Genomic DNA, 20074 nt, shown 5'->3' with positions numbered 1-20074 from the left:
CTGTCAGAGATGCCTTAAAGATGGACAGCTCTCTCTTCAAAATCCCCCAGTGTAAAAACTGCATGGTTGGTTACTGTTTGCAGAGTCAATGCAGTTACTTCCATTCCTCTTATCTGGCTGCAACTGAAAAATAAGGTATCTAGGACCAAAAGCAAGGTAGGAGTGAAGAAGTTGTTAAATTTTATGCACATTTTTTGACAGCCATCACGACATATTGGCAATCTTCACACCCACTGGGAGGTTACTCTTCATATTGGGGTTCAAATTCAGCCGAATCCAACAGACAGGTATCTCCCATTTCTGACGTGAAAAGAATTTAGGGCAATTCCAACAGTTGTCAGCTGTGATACATGAGCAACACAAGACTATTTGCATTTTGCCAAAATTAGTAGCAATCTGCATCTCAAGCACAGTCGGTGCTGCAAAGAAAATAGACATAATGTGGTGGGAGGAAGTGCCTTTCTGGTGTTATGCAAAACACATTACTGCTGCAAAGGGGATTTCATTAGCATTTTAACTGTGCAACACACAACCTGACAATGTCTAATGTAGAAGACTACTGGAAGCTATTCCCTGCATCTAATCTGCCCCTGGAGTATTTGAACAGAACATTGTCCCTTTAAGGGTGCATTACTTCATGTCCTGAATGCTGTGCAACATAAGCTATTTAGACATTTTGTAAATATATTATAGCATGTACGTCAAGTCATTTTTGTCTTGTAAAATTATCGATCTTCATCTTGCAAGACATGTAGTGAAATTGAAAACAATCCACAAAGCTAGAAATCGGAAATAGAAACAGAACAGTCTGGACATGCACAGCAGGGTCTGCCAACTAAAACAGTAAGTACAGGTTAACACATCAGGTAAAATTCCAATGCAGCATGCTATTTTTACCTAGGAGTGACTGGAGTGTGGTGCTGCACTGCTGAAGCCGATCTCCAGGGTCTGACACTGGAAAGAAGACAGCAGCTGGCAGTCCACTCGTCGGAGGGTCAAGCCTGAATCCTACTGCAGTAAGGAGTGACTGCCAACCTGGGACACCTCCCACTTTGTTCTCGACACTGTGCTGGGAGGTGTACATGGAATTCCGCTGGCCATTCTGGATTCGCTGCAGTGACTTCTCCACCTGAAGTAATAAAATCAGAATTGACTTTTCATTCCAGAGTCCTAGCATTTTATTTACTGCCAGAAAATCTATGAGAGACTAGAAAATAACAGTCTTGAAATTATGCTAAGCATACCTCATTTTATATTAAATGGGTCAATTAAAATACACTAAACCACCAAATAGTGGAAACTTATAATGGTGTTAAGTGCTTATACTCCATTATTATGTGGCACAATTTCAAAGCAGAACTTTTATAGGGCCATTTTCTAAATTTAAAACACATGAACAACTCTCTCACTGCCTTCCAAACTAATTAGACACAAATGGGTGAAGGTGGCATTGATGTCTAACCTGATCCATAGAAATTGCACCCACATAGGGCAATGAATTCCCTTTGGCTAATAGATGTCAAAAGGCAATTTTTTTTCTTACTGATATTGACGTTCTGAATGAATTCTTTTCAGAATGGTTTAATGCGGTTGCTATAAATAACCAAATATTACATTCCTACATAAATTCCTAATCCCTGTCCTCAACTACTCCTGTATACAAGATAAAAAAAGTGTGGAACTAGCCAAAACTTTTATTGCCGTGATATTTGCTGAAGTGCCTGCCTTTGTATCTATATCTACCTGCAGCCTGACTTGCTTCCCCAGGATGGTTAGGATACATCAACAAGCAGAATGTTTTCACAACCAGGCTTGTTACCTCAATTTCAACAGGATGATGGGCTTATAAAATGATTAAAAAAAAAATACATTCTTTCAGAAGGGTTACCACACAAAGCATTTGTTCAACGCCATGTTTTAAAAAAGCATGCTGTTTCGCTCACAATGTCCAACTCCTACATGAAATATAATTTCACAAATATAATGATTTAGGACAGTCTAGGTCCAGAGAAATACATAAGGTTATTGCAAGACATGTCCGAGGAGAGTCGAGAGCGTAGTGCTGGAAAAGCACAGCAGGCCAGGCAGTGTCCAAGGAGTAGAAGAATCGAGTGTTCGGGCATAAGCCCTTCATCGTTTGGCTTAAACCCTGAAATTTCGATTCTCCTGCTCCTCGGATGCTGCCTGACTTGCTGTGCTTTTCCAGCACCACATTCTTGACTCTAACCTCCAGCATCTGCAGTCTTCACTTTCTCCATGTTCAAGGAGAGCCAAACAAGACTAAGAAACAATGTGGGAAAATGAGAGTTTTGAAGCCAATGTTGGATAATACCAAGGAGCAGCACTGAGCACCTTTCTTTTCCTGATTGTCATGGATGTTCTCACTGAGTAAGGGCAACAGGAGGTGCCATGGTCAATGAGGTTTGCAAATTACATTAAACATGACAGAATACTTGGAGCGCTGGAGAACAGCACTGGAAGTCAAAAATATATTGATCAGACAACAGGCCCAATTAATGACATGTCAGTTTGAGTCAGACAGGAGGATCAGAGAGCACGTGCAAAAATTATGGCTCAAGACTTGAAGAAATTGGATGATTTCAAGAATATGGGGTCAGTGGTAGCATAAGGTGCAAGTATAAAAATGGGAATGAAGTAACGGATTAATCCTGATTGAAAAAATTGGAGGATATGCAGTGGAAGAATCTAAAGTCAGTTGTGAAAGTGGCCTTCATTTACAATGCAGGAGCTGGGAAACTTCAAGCAGAGAGGAGCAACGAATGGATGCTAAATGAGATGAGTACGCTGAAATGGAAGTGTGAAATAATGAGAAAGGGCAAATCAGAAACCAATACATCTGTGGAGTTGGTAAAAATTGAGAGTGCACCAAAGAAAGTAGTTGAGATGAACAGAAATGATTTGGTCACCCATCACAGAAAGAGAAAATATGAGACATTGGGGATGCAAATGAGTGAGAGATCCACTCTGCCTCTTTCAGGGAAAGCCAACTCATTCATAATAATCAGGCAGGTGGCAGGGCCACCAGTGCAACCGGGACCCACTGGTGGAAGTCCTGCCTAGTGAAAACTACTGGCCTCTGATTGGCCAACTGCTCATGCTCAGCAGTACCAGACAGGAGACAATGGCCACCCCATGCCACTTTGGCCACCCCACAGCCACATACCTGCCCACATCCCAGGACAAAGATAAGTTACATCTTGAAGTGGGTGTGGAAATCTTGAATTGGGGGTCACAGAGAGAGGGGTGAATGGAGGCCAATGGATTAAAAAGGTAGGGCTGGAGGGGAAGATGGATGGATGGCTAGACCCTCAACCAGACATTGACTGCCTTTCATGGAAGGACTCTCACTAACAATATAATTTGCATTCACCACAAATCCATGCTGTTCAAGGCACATAGCTCATTTCTCGCACATACAACTCCACTCTCCCACCCTACTCACTGCTGAACCGCAGCGCCACACAGTTTATATGTGCTTAGCTACATCCCATTAAAACATCCAGCTAACGAATGTCACATACAGACTAGCAATCAGACAATTCCAAAGATTGGCTTTTATATACAGTCAGCAAAAGCAAAATCAAACAAAATGGATGGGGGCTGCAGTAAGCTCCCACAATGCAAACCAAATGCTGGTATGACTTTTTTATTTCAAAAATATACTTTATTCCTAAAAAATATCTTTGTATGCGTAGTCAAGGAAGCAGTTCGTTGCTGACGATACAGGATTCCCCTGACCACATGTGATGGCTCCATATGATGGTCACTGCCCACTCCCATGGGCATTCGTCAGAAAGATCCCCTGAATCTGATCAGCCCGAGTGGATGACTGACCATGGCCAAGAGCCAAGCGTCTGTGTGTACTGTGTCTATGACTGATATTGGAGACCCTCTGAACAACAGTGGTCCTCCACCACTTGACTGAATTGAGAACTTGACTCCACCCACTTGCTGACATAGCCATTTTCTTAAATGAACATTAATTGCATTTGCTGTACATGCTGTAGGTATTATTCTGCTGTGGCACACAGTAAACTACTCCTCCTTGTTCACCACCAAATAGATCCTACTGACATCCTACTATGTGTCTTTGCAAAAGAACACTTCAATATGGGAGTACTGATTGATTTTGGCTCTGGCTGAAGTGCCAATGCACTGACAGGCAAGACATGGTTGGCACAAACCTGCGGATTTGTGGTGGATGAGTGAGCACTTAATGCAAACAAGCAGCCCTGAGATGCAGCCTGGGTGCCTATCCCTAGGAACAAGGAGTCCTCACAGCAGTCTTTCAATATTAGTTACTGGGGTTAGGGTACCCCGCAATGAAGACCCATACTCCATAAGTGTCCTACAAGTGGAGTGGGGAGGCACCAGCAGAATCTGAGGGTTTGACAAATATTGGATGCCAATGTCTTTGCCCAAGGGGTGGGTGCGATGGGTATCCATGGATTGTGCCCAGAGATGGTGTGTTGTGATAAGCAAGTTCTTTGCAGAGAGTGGTGAGCCAAAGTCACCATGTACCTGCTCTGACTTCTAGGTAAGAGAATCTTGCCATCTAGTTTGATCATGGAGGGTGGATAGTTGGGAAGCTGCAAATTAATGAGGCAAGATATGCAGTTACTAATGTCATTACCAAACAATAATTCCCCTTAATAGGCAACTTGACCTCGGAGACTTAGTTAAAAGATGCAGCAAATTGCTCCCAGCATCAAGCTAGGCTTCCCCAGACTTCTGGTGTAGCTCTGCCATAGGTCACATTATTCAAACTCCTATAAGATTCTGTCCTATGACTAACAATGGATCAGAATATGAATAGAATTGAATGGGCATAGGATGCAGAGGTGGAGCATAAGTTTAGAGAAGATTAAAGAAACAGGATCTGACAAAGCCACTTCTAAAAAAGGACATGGAACTGGCATGCTTAGTCTTTCCTCCAATTTTAATTGCTTAGTCTTTCCTCCAATTTTCTGTCCTCTCTTACGCCCCTTACAGCTTATTGTCTGAGTGATCATTCTGTACAGGTATGAGTCTGGACCTAACCTCATTTCCTGGGCACAAATGTGCATCTTCGTGTAGGTCATTAGTTAGCATCTGTAAAGAGCATTCACATGTTGTTTTTGTCCCTAGTCAGGGACAGCAAGGATAATCCCACAACAGCATATTGATGGAATTGGAAACTTCCCCATCTGTGTGGATGGGTCTGCTACAGCAAAAAATACTTAAAGTCAGAGGAAAAGCTAGATAGGCTAGAGTTTTTCATTCTCAAAACAGGAACTCTCACAGGAATCTGTCAGAGGCAAATTAAGAAGAATCATTGAAGCCAGAATATTGAAATTGTTTAAGTTATAAAAGCATATGGAAATATGGTATAGCTAATTTTCCAGAAATACAAATGCAGACTGGATAAAACACTTTCAAGATCTGAACTTTATGATCTATTGATTTAAAGAACTGAAACATGTCTATAAAGTGTAAGATTTTTCAAATAAGGATTATCTGTTACTTACGATGTAATCATTGCTATATTTACTCCTAAACAGTTAATTCAACTTTTATTTTCAAGGATACACTTTCATCTCCCATCTTTACATTTTTATGGTTCATCTTTAACACTAATTTTAGTTCAAAGATGTAATGAGTTGCTCCCAACATCAAGCTAGGCTTCCCTGAACTTCTCATGCAATTCTGCCACAGCCCACATCATTCAGGCCCTTGCCCTTTCCCACTGCCCATCCTCTCACACACCCTGAGCGCAACGAGAATAAATTAATTGTACTAGCTTTAAACATTTCTGTGGAGGACAGTTCTTAAAACTTGTTCACACATCAAATAACTATATCAAGTTTATGTTATTAACTAGTTTTAAGTTATTAACTAGTTAAAGTTATTTGGTTTTTAAGCATTAACAACAATGCAATGTATTTCATGGATTGAAATGTGCAGCCATGATTTTTAGGTACTGGCCACTTTGCAAAAGCTGTATGAATCAGAGTCACAACCTTATTAGGCAGTTTATAAAACCTCTGTAAAGATATGACTTCAGCAAGGTAATGTATTGTGCCCAATTATTTTGCAACAAATAGCAGTCCCTCCTAAATCAGGGTCCATGTAATGACAATGTTTATCATATCAGAAGATGACACAAATTAGGGACAGGAGCAAGCAATTTACCCCCTTGAGTCTATTTCAGCATGCAGTAAGATCAAGGCTGATTTAGCTGTGGTCTTCATTTCACTTTCCTGTCTAGCCCCATGTAACTCCTGACTTTTGTTGGTCAAAGTTCTGTCCGTTAGCCTTTGAATAGATTAAATGATCCTGACCAAACTAAACAGCACAATACATCTTGCTGTTAGCTCAAGTTTGAGGATAACACCTTACACTGATGTTGCTCATCATGAATAAAATCTTGCACATCTTGCAAGAGTTACACTTGGTGTCCAGCAGGACATTGTACTGGTTAGGGAGCTTGACATTATATGACGACAGCTCCTCAAATTATTTTTAAAAATATTTGTTCAAGGGATATAACCATCACTGGCTAGCCCAGCATTTAATGCCGATCTGTAATTGCCCTGAAAAAGGTAATAGTGAGCTGCCTTCTTGAACTGCTCCAGTCTGTGAAGGATTGTGTACTCACAGTGCTGTTAATAAGTGACTTCCAGGACTTTGATCCAGGGACTGTGAAGGACATCTAGGTCCCTCTTTATTGCAGAACTGTGCAATTTCTCTCCATATTTAAATAATATTTTCCTTCTCTATTCCTCCTGCCAAAATGGACAATCTTATATGTTAGTATATATGCTTTTTGCTGGTTAGAAGAAGCAGTGTTATTCAGCTAAGGTCAGTTGCTATTTTCTAATATGTTGTGGGATTCAACTTTATTAACAGAAGCTCTTTTACTTTTTTAGTTTCAAGCCACAACCACATTTTGTAAATTCCAAACAGGGCTAATATTTTTCTTTGATATTAATAGCTACGCTACAAAATATTGGTACCAAATTCCACAGTGATGTAGTTTCCCCCTCCTTTCCACTACATGTTACAAAAGGCTGACTGAGTAGTTCACAAATGTACAACATACCAAGTGCAGCAGAACACGGAGAGCATCCCGAGCACGGTCAGGATGTTGGAGGATTTCAGACAGTGCCTGACCAATAAGAGATGAGGGGCTGTTCAATTTAACATCATTTCCAATAAGCGTGAAACCTGCAAAGGAAGAAGAGTTTTTAGACAACAAAATGATTAAATGTTCAAACCGTTAAAGCAAAAATGAACAGACATTTGTAACCAGGCTATAATAAAAAGTGTGTAGTGTGATTGCATTATACAAAGCTCCTCTATAAGCCATGAACAGTGATTGAAACCTTGCACAATGTAAAGTAACTGTAATGCCTGTATAATGTAACTTGTAAGCTACATATTGAACTGTGACTGTGATTTCTGTACAACAGCAACTATATATCAACTGTAATCAATATAAAATAGTGACTGTAATTCTGTATTAGTATTATTAGAAAAGTAATTTCCATATTAAACATGATGAAAATAATCTATATATAATGCACCATGACTAATCATAATATAAAAGTAATTAGAATTTGATGCAATACTGCTGACAATACTTGACAAAACGGACCTTCTGGCCCAATTGTATTACGTCACCAAGATTATCTGCTTCCAGCTGTTAAATTGCCTCTGTGTCTACCTGTGCCTCAGCTCATCTGCTATTGCAATCCATATCCATACCTTGATTATCTCTACACTCTATTATTCCAATGCTTTTTACATCGCTCCCAACCTTGCCAGCTGCATAAACTTAAATCCATTCAACAGTCTGTTGCTTGTAACCTTATTTGCACCTAGCACTATTCATCAATTATGAATCCACTACACACATCAGTACATAGACAACATACCGATAAAATATTTTGGGATATTTGAGTGGGGGAGATGTACTACACAAATGAATATGTTGTTATCATCTCTGTATCACATGTTCACTGTGATTGTAGTCACAGTGACTGTAGTCTCCTTCCAATATATTGTGTTTGCATTGTTTAATGCACTAGCATAGAGTGAGTGATCCCTGAAGAACAGGCTTGGAGTTAAGTTGGGAAATCGGTCCTGTGTTTGGGGGAAGGGCATCTCTTTCGAGAGCTAGAAACTCAGAAATATGAGTTTTAAAAATGATGAGGCATTTTTAGTTGTTTTTACTGCAGGTCACCAAGCTGTACTGAATTCATTCAGAAGTGCATGAGAGGGTCAGGGTTTGGAGTGTTGGGCTGGGAAGAAATGCATGTTGCTCCTCCTGGCACAGAAACTTGAAATTTTACATCTCAACTCATGTGGATTCAGCTTTCCTCATATTCTTTAAAGAGCCAGCTTACCCCAACGCCTGTGAAGATCCTCTTTCAGATCATTTTTACTTCTATCCTGACCCCAAAACACCTGCTTGAGAGAGTTATTATTCAGCAATAGTAATTGCTGTCAGACACAGGGCTGTAACCTCCAAACTATATCATAGCTATGATTCCTGAATATATCACTATATAGTAACTATGGTTTCCATATTTGTGAAATATTTATATAAATTACAGTTCTTACAGATGTCAAATTAACAATTTTGCTCTTACGGACAAGCTTTCTCTACACAGTTAGTGCATTTCATGGTGTGAGCAGCCACTCATACAGAGTAACAGAAAAATAGAATTAAGTATGGAATGCTACCAATGGGTAGAAGATACCAAAATGTAGCAGCTATAGCAACAACCTAAAGTCAAGAGTTCAAATCTTATTGTGAAAATGGTGATACAAAAAGACAAATCATCAAGTAATTTATAGCCTGGCAGGTAAATAAGCAGGAAAATGGTTCACTCATATTCTTGAGGGAAGGGTATTTGCTATCCCTCTCTGATCTGACTTACACTGAATGCCAAATCCAAATTGTACTGATGACTTGTATATTTGAATAATAACTTAAGAGCAGTTAGGAATGGGCTATGAACACATTTTTGCCAATGCCACCAACCTACATCTTAACAGCATTTTTAAGATCCACACTCTTACTTAGATTTTAAGAAAAATTCTACCTACATATCAATCCAGCTTTTTCTTGAGGTAATTATACACAAAGCATCTGAGTCTGCAGCTGAATACTACCACTTTAAACTGAATGTGACAGATAGTCAATATCATCCTGGGGGCAGGATCACTACTAATGTTCACTGTGGTGTTTTTAAACACTATAATTCACCCAAAATCTGCCAACCAAGCGCAAAACAATCAAGAAATTTTAAATGAAAACTACATTCCAATGAGTGCAAATCAGGATATTCTGGCTTGCTTTAAGAACATTGCATTAGAAGCTAGCTCCACTATAAAACTCACCCCCAGATCAAATTAATCACCATTTTGAGATTCTGTTATTTGTATCTGGGGAAGCTCTGAAAGCTAAGCATCTTTTTCTATATTAAGAAACAGATATATTATTAAAAGTTCACTAAGAGATGATCTATTGTACACCAATGCATTTATTAAATGGCCCTGTGTATACACCTTTTGAGTCATTCTCAGTTATTTAGAATAGAGTTGTTCACAGATGATGGGGTAGATACACCGATTAAGAAAGTCTTCTATTTTGGGATGATTCCATTTTCAGTCCGATTAACAAAGCTGCAGCAGGTTGCCATTCTTAACTATATGAAGGAATATTTCCAAACTCTGTTTCTTAAATTAGCATTCTAAAATGCTGCTTGATTGCACTGATTCACGGCCAATTTCACATTCAATGATAGGAAAATGAGTTGAGCAAATACATTGAGAAAAAAACAATTTTATAAAATGAACACAATTTTCAACGAGATCACTGATTGTGCCCAAAGTGACAATTGTTGGCTCACATGTTTCTCCTTATGTCGGTATCACACAAATTGGTTTTCATATGAGATTCCAGCATGGTGCAATTGGCTTTCAGCAGTAACGGGCTCATTGTAAATCAGAGGATAAATCCATTGATTAAAAAAAAACTTTCTGCGGTGTAAAACTGGCTATTAATTCATCCTAAGTTCATTTCAAGCCATTGGCACAAACAAAATTCACTCTGCTCTTTTTTAAAGTAGTTTCTGCCTTACTCTCATCTGTTTTCATCAGTGACAGTGATAACAATTTCAGCTTATTCATTACATGTCCTTTTTAATTAATTAATTTAGTTAATTAATTTGATTTTTTTGTGACAAAGTGCCCTTATGTGTATTCTCGTTTGCGTCCCCTGTTCTGTGAAATCTCAAGTACCTGTCATATAGAAAGGAACATTTACTCCCTTCTGCAGGCAGGTTATAGAAACTGACGGATAATCAAGGTCCCACGGGGACAAGGAGCAGACTAATCAGCTGTTCAGGAGGAGCAGTAGCACCTCATTTACAGTGCTTTCCTTACCTACTGGATATTTTCAATCCCAGTACTTAAAGGAAGACTATGTCAGGAGAGCTCTGTGTAAGAGCTTCCTCCATTCCATTAACGACTCATTATTCTATTTGGTCCTCTCACTGGTCCTGGCAACAAGATTGATTAGATCCCCAACTGCCTGCAAATGTAAGTGAGAATGTGGGCAATAGGAGCACAAATAATTGGGGTTCAATTATCATTCATTTTGATTGGTCACCTCATCTCTTGTTTTCACTTAGTGATCTCAACATCTTGCATTTTATAGCATCTTTAGTGTAATCTACCAAAATGTGGCTATGGAGCTGGTCTTGTTGACCACCTAGCCCTAGAACATGTCAATAGTGAGACGTTGTGTGCTGCTTGTTTTTCAGTTACCTGCCCAGTTTGAAGGATGTGCAAACTGCTTGCTGCTCTGCACTATCTTCATGGCTTCCCCAAGCGCTGCACTGGATTTCATTCCATTGAGCAGAGAGGAGTAGAAGGTGTGGACAAACATCTTGGATGCAGCCACAGGAACCGGCCAAAGAGAAACCAAAACACAGTGCGCTCCTGCAGCTAGAAAGGCCCGCGTCAGCCCAATAATGCCATCCGCTGTTACTTTATTGTTCGACTCTTGGTAGGAGCCAAGAACGACCAGCTTGACAGGAAGGTGCAGTTCCAGGATGTCAGCTGCTGTCAATAAGAACTCCTGCAGCGGAGGGCTGTCAGTTATACTCTCCACGTCACTAGCATCATCTTGCATTCTCAGAGACTCTGGAATTGTGTAGCTGTTTCCAATGGAACTCTTCCCACCAATGGTGCTTCCTTCGTTATTTGGTGTGAGGACCAAAGCAGCTAGTTTCCAGGAGATGTGGGTTGCAAAATGAATGCATTCTGCCTGACTGAGCATGCTCATCACCCTTTCCTTGGTAGCAGCTGTGCTTACCAAGGGCTGGCAGCCCAGCAGCTCTGAAACCATGTAGGCCTCTTCCTCAGCAGAAGGCATGGGTCCCCAGAGCCACCGGTCCATTACTCCAGACGGAAGTGTGGGATTACCTATAACAGCTGCCATTGAGGTAGAGGAGCTGCACACAGATGTGCTCTTTCGAAGATGGGACTGTACAAACGAGATAGAAATGCATATAGTTAACTGTTTCAATAGAAGTAGGAAAAATTCCAAACATTTAAAGCCATATTCCAGAGGGGCAGTGTGGCCTCAACCTTATGTTCCCTCTACCTTGAGGTTACTTTAAATCTATATTTCTTTACATGTCTAGCAAGGAACAGTGGCTTGGCCATTACCAGAGCTAGTTCAGTGTAGGCAATAGAAATTGTACAAGAGTCAACAAGAGTGACTATTCTGAATATATTCATTTAACAATATGGTTTACATAAAGGCTGTGAAAGGAGCAGGGTCGGATAGGAATCACAGAGATAAGTTAATGTTAACTGAATGATAAAGAAGGAAGGGAGAAAATATTAGAAGTGAAATCTGGTAAAAGCTAAACTAGGAAGTAGAGAAGAGGGTACATAAGGTGAGCTAGAGAGAGGGATAAAATTTAACTGCCCGGCCATACATGATTGCACAGGAGTTCTGAGTGAAAGTCAAAGTCTCTAGAGCATAATAAGAAGTCCAACAGGGTCAGTCCAGGGATGAAAAACTGAGCAGGCCTTGCAAAGGTTAGGAAATAATCCCAGGATACGACAATCTATTGTGAGGATACCGAATGTTTAATGAGTTCGAGAATGCAGGTGTGCAGGAGCGTGTCGTTACGGTGGTAAGAAACATGGTGGAGGGATACAAACATGGTGGAGGGGGCTGGTGTGCAGGAGTAGTTAGCAGAAGGCAGCAATGAAATCAGACTTTCAGAACATGAGAATAAGGATTCCACTAGATAGACAGGGAGAAAGGGAAGAGAATGCCAGGCTCAGCAATGAAGTCCTGTGTTAATACTAGGTTAAATTGATGGAAGCCTTGGGAGATATATATGAAAACTGGGTCCCTTGGATACAGTCATGCAGGGGCAAAACATACACATAATAGCTGTTTTAGAACACATTTCACTGGACAATGATTTCAGGGCAAGCTTTATTGAAATTGCTAGTTCAATGAGGAAGCAGCACAGTAAAAGGGTTTTGACGAGTTCCTACCCTGGGGCTTCCTTGAAGAGCCCGGATTGAGGGAACAGCGATGATACTGAACCGTTCATACAGATACTCATTCGAAGAGCTCCCTTTCAGTAGAGCAAATGGAATGAGGTATAATTCCCCTTCTAGGACTAACACAAGCTGACGGTGTCGGCCAACAGGTCCACTGGAATGCATCAATCCCTAAAGAATCAACAGACAAAAAAAAATGTTAATTATATATAACAAAATTTCATCTCTTTGGTAAACTAGCCTACTATAGCTCACAGATCAGATACTGAAAATACTTCCTGGTTGAATCGATATTATTTATAAAACTGACTCACTCTTTCCTCTTTGCATAGCATCCAATCAGATAAAGCTCTGTGCCAACAGCATAGTCAAGAGCTACCAGAATTCATCCCACGATAAATGAAACCCAAAGTGCTGACAGCTATATGTACTCCCCATTGTTACCATTCCTGTTCAGCTGCTTAATCTCAGCAGGTACAAAAGTGGTAATTTCACTGTTACTGTGTTCCTGGTAAATTCTTGGTTTTAAATAATACCTAAATGGAAAAATCTTTAACCTTGGTCATCCCTATAATGAAACTAAACTGACCACCACAAACAAACATGACTGGCATTCTCCACTCTGTATGGATTTGCAAAACACTCTCAATCGTTTCTATTTTGTACATAAGAGACTCAGCCTGTTCTTGAATATTGTCAAACAAAAACTCATACCATCCAATACTTGTTCAGTCACATACTCCATCTTCAATATATTTAGAATTAGAGACTCTGGAATTTGTCAAGCGCTTCCCTATATCTTGGCAACCACTTCTCTCGAAAGGACATCAATAACAAGGAGACCAATCACCTGATCAGCTACGCCAGCTGAATGTTCGACAAACCATGGTTGTGAGTGCTTGATAACAAATGTTCCTGCAAGTGAACAAAAGTCCTAGTGTACAGAGTAGCTGTCATCAACAAATTACTACATTTGAAAGAGATCTGGATTATAAGAGAGCTAGCGGAATTTGACCAGCAATGCTACCAACACATTCAACGAGTCAATGGGAGGACCACTGAACAAATATTAATGTTCTTCCTGAAACCAGCTTGACAAGCATTCAGATAAAAGTCATGTAAAACAAATGATAATATGTCAATACTGTATCTAGTTGATGGAAAAGAGATTCCCCAGCCAGATCCTGTTTACTCAACTTTCAAATGGCCAGCATTTCAGAGAAGAACAAGAAACACAATAATGACATTCTGAAATTCTGTGTAAAGTGTAGACATATTAATATTAATGACTGGGAGGAGCTTGCTACCAATCATTCAAAATGTTGACAAGTTGTCCAACAAGCTGCATCTGCTCAGGGTCGAAATATCTTAATGGTGAGAAAGAACTGGAGTAAAGGAAGGAAGGAAAAGGAAATAAATGCTGCAGCCTGGATCCCACTACTACACGGGGACATCCTGCTCCATGTGCTCAATGATCTGCAGTTAAAGATTCGCCCTGTTCAGTCACATAAAGACCCATGGCAGAAACATCTGAATGAGGAAACATCATTCTCAAATCAAGGGACGGCAAAATCTCAAGTAAAACAACATAATAATTATACCTTTTGGAGTTGTTCAGCAGACATCTTCACAGGAGTGAATAAATCAGAAGGGGGAGTTAAAAAAATAAGAAGTTCAAAGCACATGTACGCTCATCATAGCACATATAATGGGAAACCAAGAGTCTAGCAAGAATGAGGTACTTAAATAAATCAATACAGTACAAGTAATGAACTAATACCGAGAGAAATTAATAGAACTAAGTGAAGACAAATCTCTTGGACCTGACAATGTGCATCCTAATGATTTAAAAGAGATAGTTGCAGCAAAAGTGGGTAAATGTGAGTTTCCCAGAATCTAGGATAGTTGCTGAGGATTGGAAAACAGCAAGAATTAACATTTCTCTCTCTTTGTTAAAAAAAAACAAACAGGGAATCAAAGGACAGTAAGCCTTACATCAGTAGTAGGCAAAATGCTAGAACCTTCTTTTTTGAGGACATCACAACAGAGCAATTAAAAATAACATATGTATTAAGCAGAGCTAATACAGAAGTAGGAAAATGATATCATGTTTGAGAGATATGTGAAGAGTTTTATGAAGAGATAACTACCAAGGTAGGTAAGGATGAGCCTTAGTGCATTTGAATCTTCAAAAAACATTTTGAAGATGGGGAGACACTGTATTGGCATGAACTAAGGGGTTTAATTGACAGAAAACACTGAAGAAATGAAAGGGAAATACTCAGGCTGGCAGATGATAACCATAGGGCTGCCACAAGGATTAGTTATTTACAATCTAATTATAACTTGGGTGCAACATTTGAGTGGAATACATACAGTTTATTAATGATACAAAGTTAAATGAGAAAGTAAACATTTCAGGGAGCACGAGGTGGCTACACTAGGATATGTAAGGTTGGGGGAGAATGCAAATATATGTCAGATGGAATATAATGTGGCCAAGTATGAGGTTATCCATTTTGCAAAGAAAAATAAAAAAACAAAGAGAGATACAAAAAATGTTTGCCTTCAGAGATACCAGGTGTCCTTGGACACGAATCACAGAATGCTAACATGCCAAGTATAGCAAACAGTTGGGAAGACCAATAGTTCGTTAGCTTTTGTTCCAAAGGGATTACAATATCAGAGTAAAGACATCATAATGCAATTATAAAAGGGCAATGGTGAGGTCACACCTGCAATACTGAGCACAGATTTGGCCTCCTCACCTGAGGTAGGATGTATTTGCCCTAAAGGAAGTGCATCAAAACAAAATGCTAGATTGATATCTGAGATTAGGAGATTGTCCTGTGAACAAAAAATTATTATATTAGACCCACATTCCCTAGAGTTTAGAAGAATCCAAACTAACCTATTTAAAAAATTTAAATTTCTTAAGGGCCTTAACAGAATAAATGCCGAGAAAATGTTTCTACTGTTCGATGAATCCAGAACAGAGTGACAGACTTGGAATAAAGTGTCTGTCGCTAAGGACAAAATGAGGAAAAAATTCTTAATTTCTTCAGAGGGATGCAAATCTTTGGCATTTTTATTGACTGCAGAGAGCTGTGGATGCTCAGTTGTTAAGTATATTTAAGAGAAAGATAGACAGTTTACTAAGAAAATTAAGGAATGTGGAGATAGAGCAGGAAAATTGTGTTGATATAGAAGATTAGCCATGATCATATTGAAGAGCTAAGTGGCCTACTCCAGCTCTTATTTCTTATGTTCTTGTGTTTACTTTCACATAGTTGTTAGATTTAACTGACCACTGTAAATTGCCAGCATATTTCATTCTTATTTCAGATTTGTAATATCCAAACCTGTATTCGTTTATATCTGTACATCTTATTAGTTTTCTGTATTGGTTTAGAAGCACTCAAACAAATAGGGGGTAACAGATAGATGAGCATTTAGACAATTTCAAACACAATCCACAGGAGAGAAACCTGAATCTTTCTAAGCTTAGTTTGTCTGGTTAGCTGGTCACTGTATTGCCATAAATTTAGGCTAATTGTCACAGTTTGACATGTTTACAGCCACTGCTATTACACACAGCTATTATACTATATTAACACATTGTGCGAATGGAAGAATGTCAGAAAAACTACACCAGATTTTTTTTTGCATGCTGTTTCTTCATGATGTGCAAAAAACATGTATTTATTGTACTGTTAATCTATAGTAACTGGAAACCACAAGTCCCAAATTACTGCCACAATAAAAAGCCATAATGTTCACCTCCGAACTCACTCCCCCTACAAAAAAAATTCTGAACACTCCCACCCATCATACTGGTATGCTCATTACAGGCTGTGACATGAGGTCAGCAGCACTGACAAATACGTGCCCTGAGAGCTCAGCTTCTTGGATGACTCTTCTCCGTTTTGACATATTGTTTACATGTACCACAATTATTCTGGAGGGCTTCGCTCTGCCAACCGCCCACAGATGCCAGGCTCATATGCTACGCTGCTAAATTTACCATCACTGGGCAGTCTCAGTTCCCTTTGGAGGCAGAGAGGTGACAAGCAGAAGCACCTCACCGGAGGGCATGCTGTCTTCCAGAAACCAGCTTGTATAATTTCAGTTCTGCCTTCTGCACCAGCAGCAACAGCCATCAGCAACATAATGGTGTTTAATCCCTAAAACACACTGACATGTGCCTGGTAAATTTCCATGCGCATTAGATGTCCCCAGAGTTCCACATTTTCAATGATACTTTAATGTTTATAACCTATAAATAAAATGATACGGGTAATTTCCACTTGCACACAGCTTTGAACTATGTGACTTCATTACACTGAGATAGATGCTTTGCTTCATTCAATAACCATTACAGAATTAAATAAACAATATTAGAGACTTCCCACAGCTATTATACACTTAACTATCCTCAGATATTGAGGAAGTAAAAATCGGATTTTGTGTCTTTAAACAATTTTTCTTCCCTTTACAATATGATAAAAGAATAACACAGCTGATCACATGGGTACAGAGGGTTCTGAGCTGGTTTAGAGATTTGCGTGGTGTATTTACAGTGTCTCCAGGAGCAGACATGAACTTCAGAAATAGCAGGGCCTTCCAAGACATCCATAATCAACTCTGATCACAAGTTAATTATTTATATTCTACTGAAATTTTAGAAATAAGCTTCTTTAATTCTCACCCTTAGAATCACCAATTTTCTCTCTCCCTCTCTCAGAAAAACACACACACACAAGACTTTGAGGAGGAAGCATGGGCAAAGTGCTGGTGGTGAAGGGATAGCAGTGACGGGTATTGATGAAGATCCATCTGTTAATTCAATCAAGACTTTGTCACTTCTGGACCAGGAGGTTTTCAACAAATGCCTGCTTGGTTGCCTACAATCTACCCTCTGTAAACATAAGGTCATCCAAAACTCTGCTGCCTATGTTCTAACTCAGAACAATTCTCATTCACCTATCATTTGTGTTCACTGACCTAAATGGACTCCTACTCAAGCAACATTTTCAGTTTAAAGCTCTCGAGCCCACGTTCAAATACCTCCCTGATCTCACCCCTCCCTATCACTGTCACATTTTATTTTTCACACAACATCAGGTTATAGTTCAACAGGTTTAATTGGAAGCACACTAGCTTTCAGAGCATTGCTCCTTCATCAGGTGGTAGTCACCGAAAGCTAGTGTGCTTCCAATTAAACCTGTTGGATTATAACCTGGTGTTGTGTGATTTTTAACTTTGTACACCCCAGTACAACACCAGCATCTCCAAATTATGACATTTTATTTTCGAATCCTCCTGGGAAGCACCTTAGGACATTTTTTAACATTAAAGTTGGTATATGAATAAACCATTAATGTCAGCATTCAAGTCAACCTCTGAAGCTCAAACCAAAATATAAACCATCGAAGAGCTAAAAAACAACCTGGCAATTCATACTAAATTAATGTGGCAAATCATTGCTTTCAGCATCGAATACATAGAGTTTATCATTTATTTAGAGTCTCTTTGGCTATGGCATTATAATAAGGATCCCACTCTGCTCAGATGTGGCACCATCACTTTCATAACCACTCCTCCACATAATCATCTTTTTTATTGCCTGAATTGAACATCTTGCATTTTTTTTTTAAAAGATCTGAAGACAGGTAATACAGAAATAGCAACTCACAAACTGAAAATGAAACAACAAAACATCAAACCAGGCAGCACACATTTCCCACTCTGTCAGGTTTCTTTCTCCATCACCCATCTACCTACTCCATTTACATGAATATGTTTTATGAATGGCTCAGTGATGCAGAAGTTCAAAGGTTGAACCCCTTGATACAATTGCAACGTGGGTGCTATATCTTTTGAACACATCAGTTATTTGGGATTGACATATATCCCACATTAACAAACTGCATTGTTTATGTAACCCACTGAGATGCCTATTCTACACATTATTCATAACTTGACTCCACCTTCATCCATCCAACAGTTGTCATGGACATGCACAATGCTTGATGAAAAATTACAAAAGGTATTAAATTGGTTCCACAGGTTATGCAGGCTAAAATTACTTTGATTCTTGTCTTTAATTTCTTGCAGATTTCATTAGAACTGTGTTTGTTTTTTAACCAGTGCTCCAGGGTAATTTGACAAATTGGATCCAAAATTGGCCTGGTGACACGAAAGCTCACAAGTAATGGTCGAAGGGTTTTTACGTGACTGGAAACCTGTGTCAAGTGGCATACCATAGGGTTCAGTGTTGGGTCCCTTGCTGTTTGTAGTGTATATTAATGATCTAAACATGAATGTAAGAGGTTTGATTAGTAACTTGATGGCATGGTAAATAGCAAGGAGTGAAGCCTGAGGCTACAAGACAATATAAACAGGCCAGTCAGATGGGCTGAACAGTGGCAAATGGATTTCAATCTTGAAAGGTATATGGTGATGCATTTTGGGAGCACTAAGAAAGCAAGGCAGTACAGGTTGAACATTAGGACCATAGGAAGTACTAAAGATCAAACAGATCTTGGTGGGCATGTCCATTGATCTTTGAAGGCAGCAGGATAGGTCGACAAGGCGCATATGGAATACTTTATTAATCAAGGCATTGAATACAAGAACAAGAAGCTAATGATAGAGCTGCATATGACATTAATTAAGCCACAGCTGAAGTAGTTTACAGAGCCTGGTTGCAACACAAGAGGAAGGATGTGATTGCACTGGAGGGGTGCAGAGGATATCCACCCTCCAGGGTTGGAGTGAGTCACTATCAAGACTAGATAAGCAAGAGTTGTCTACCTTGCAGCAGAGAAGGCTAAGATGGGGGAACCTGATGGAGGTGAACAAAATTCTGAGAGACAGAGAGGGAGAGATACGGAGAAGGGGTCAATGACCATGGCTCTGTTTTTTTTTTGAGGTGATAAACAAGCAGTTTAGAGGAGAATTGAGGAAAACAACTCAGCAAGAGGAATGGGTTTGAAATACACTGCCCTCAAGACATTGAAGTAGTATTTAGATGAATACTTAAAAAAAAGAATGTACAAGGTTATGGATCAAGTGCTGGAAAGTGGGATTAGAATAGATGGATGTTTAGAGACGATCATAGACACACGGACTGAACAGAGCCCTTCTGTGCTGTTAAACTCCGTGACTCTAACATTTCCACTCCACAATCTGTTTGTTGGACATATTGAAATTGATGGGCATTTCATCCAAGTTACTGATGTAACCTACTGGGTATTAATATTTTAGTCACTGTTTGATGACAAATTGCTTGAAACTAATAATTTTGGCATCAAGGCCGTGGGTACTCTTGGAGCAATCTTAGTTTTCTGTCATGACACTAAACTGTTTCTTGCCATAACATAACCATAGCAACAAGCTGTTGGTGTGAAATACTTGTTGGATGATGATGATGATGATTTGGTTCCAATGATTTTTGAGGACCTGTTCT

General features: G+C 39.5%; 1 protein-coding gene across 6 annotated transcripts in view; it reads right to left on the bottom strand.

Annotated features, from left to right (window-relative positions):
- Window positions 1-20074, bottom strand: part of ttc28 (tetratricopeptide repeat domain 28) — a 760569-nt gene that overhangs the window by 60816 nt on the left and 679679 nt on the right. For all 6 annotated transcript variants that reach the window (XM_072588038.1, XM_072588039.1, XM_072588042.1 and 3 more), the window contains 4 exons: window positions 12595-12774; window positions 10840-11560; window positions 7103-7227; window positions 898-1129 (listed from right to left, as the gene is read on the bottom strand). In XM_072588038.1, the coding sequence (XP_072444139.1) occupies window positions 898-1129; window positions 7103-7227; window positions 10840-11560; window positions 12595-12774 (1258 nt within the window). The remainder of the gene's footprint in view (window positions 1-897; window positions 1130-7102; window positions 7228-10839; window positions 11561-12594; window positions 12775-20074) is intronic.

This window comes from Chiloscyllium punctatum, chromosome 17 (genome assembly GCF_047496795.1).
Source record: "Chiloscyllium punctatum isolate Juve2018m chromosome 17, sChiPun1.3, whole genome shotgun sequence".
In the NCBI taxonomy this organism is placed as follows: Eukaryota; Metazoa; Chordata; class Chondrichthyes; order Orectolobiformes; family Hemiscylliidae; genus Chiloscyllium; species Chiloscyllium punctatum.
The sequence above is the reverse complement of the archived record's forward strand: the minus strand, read 5'-3'. Positions and strand labels throughout refer to the sequence as shown.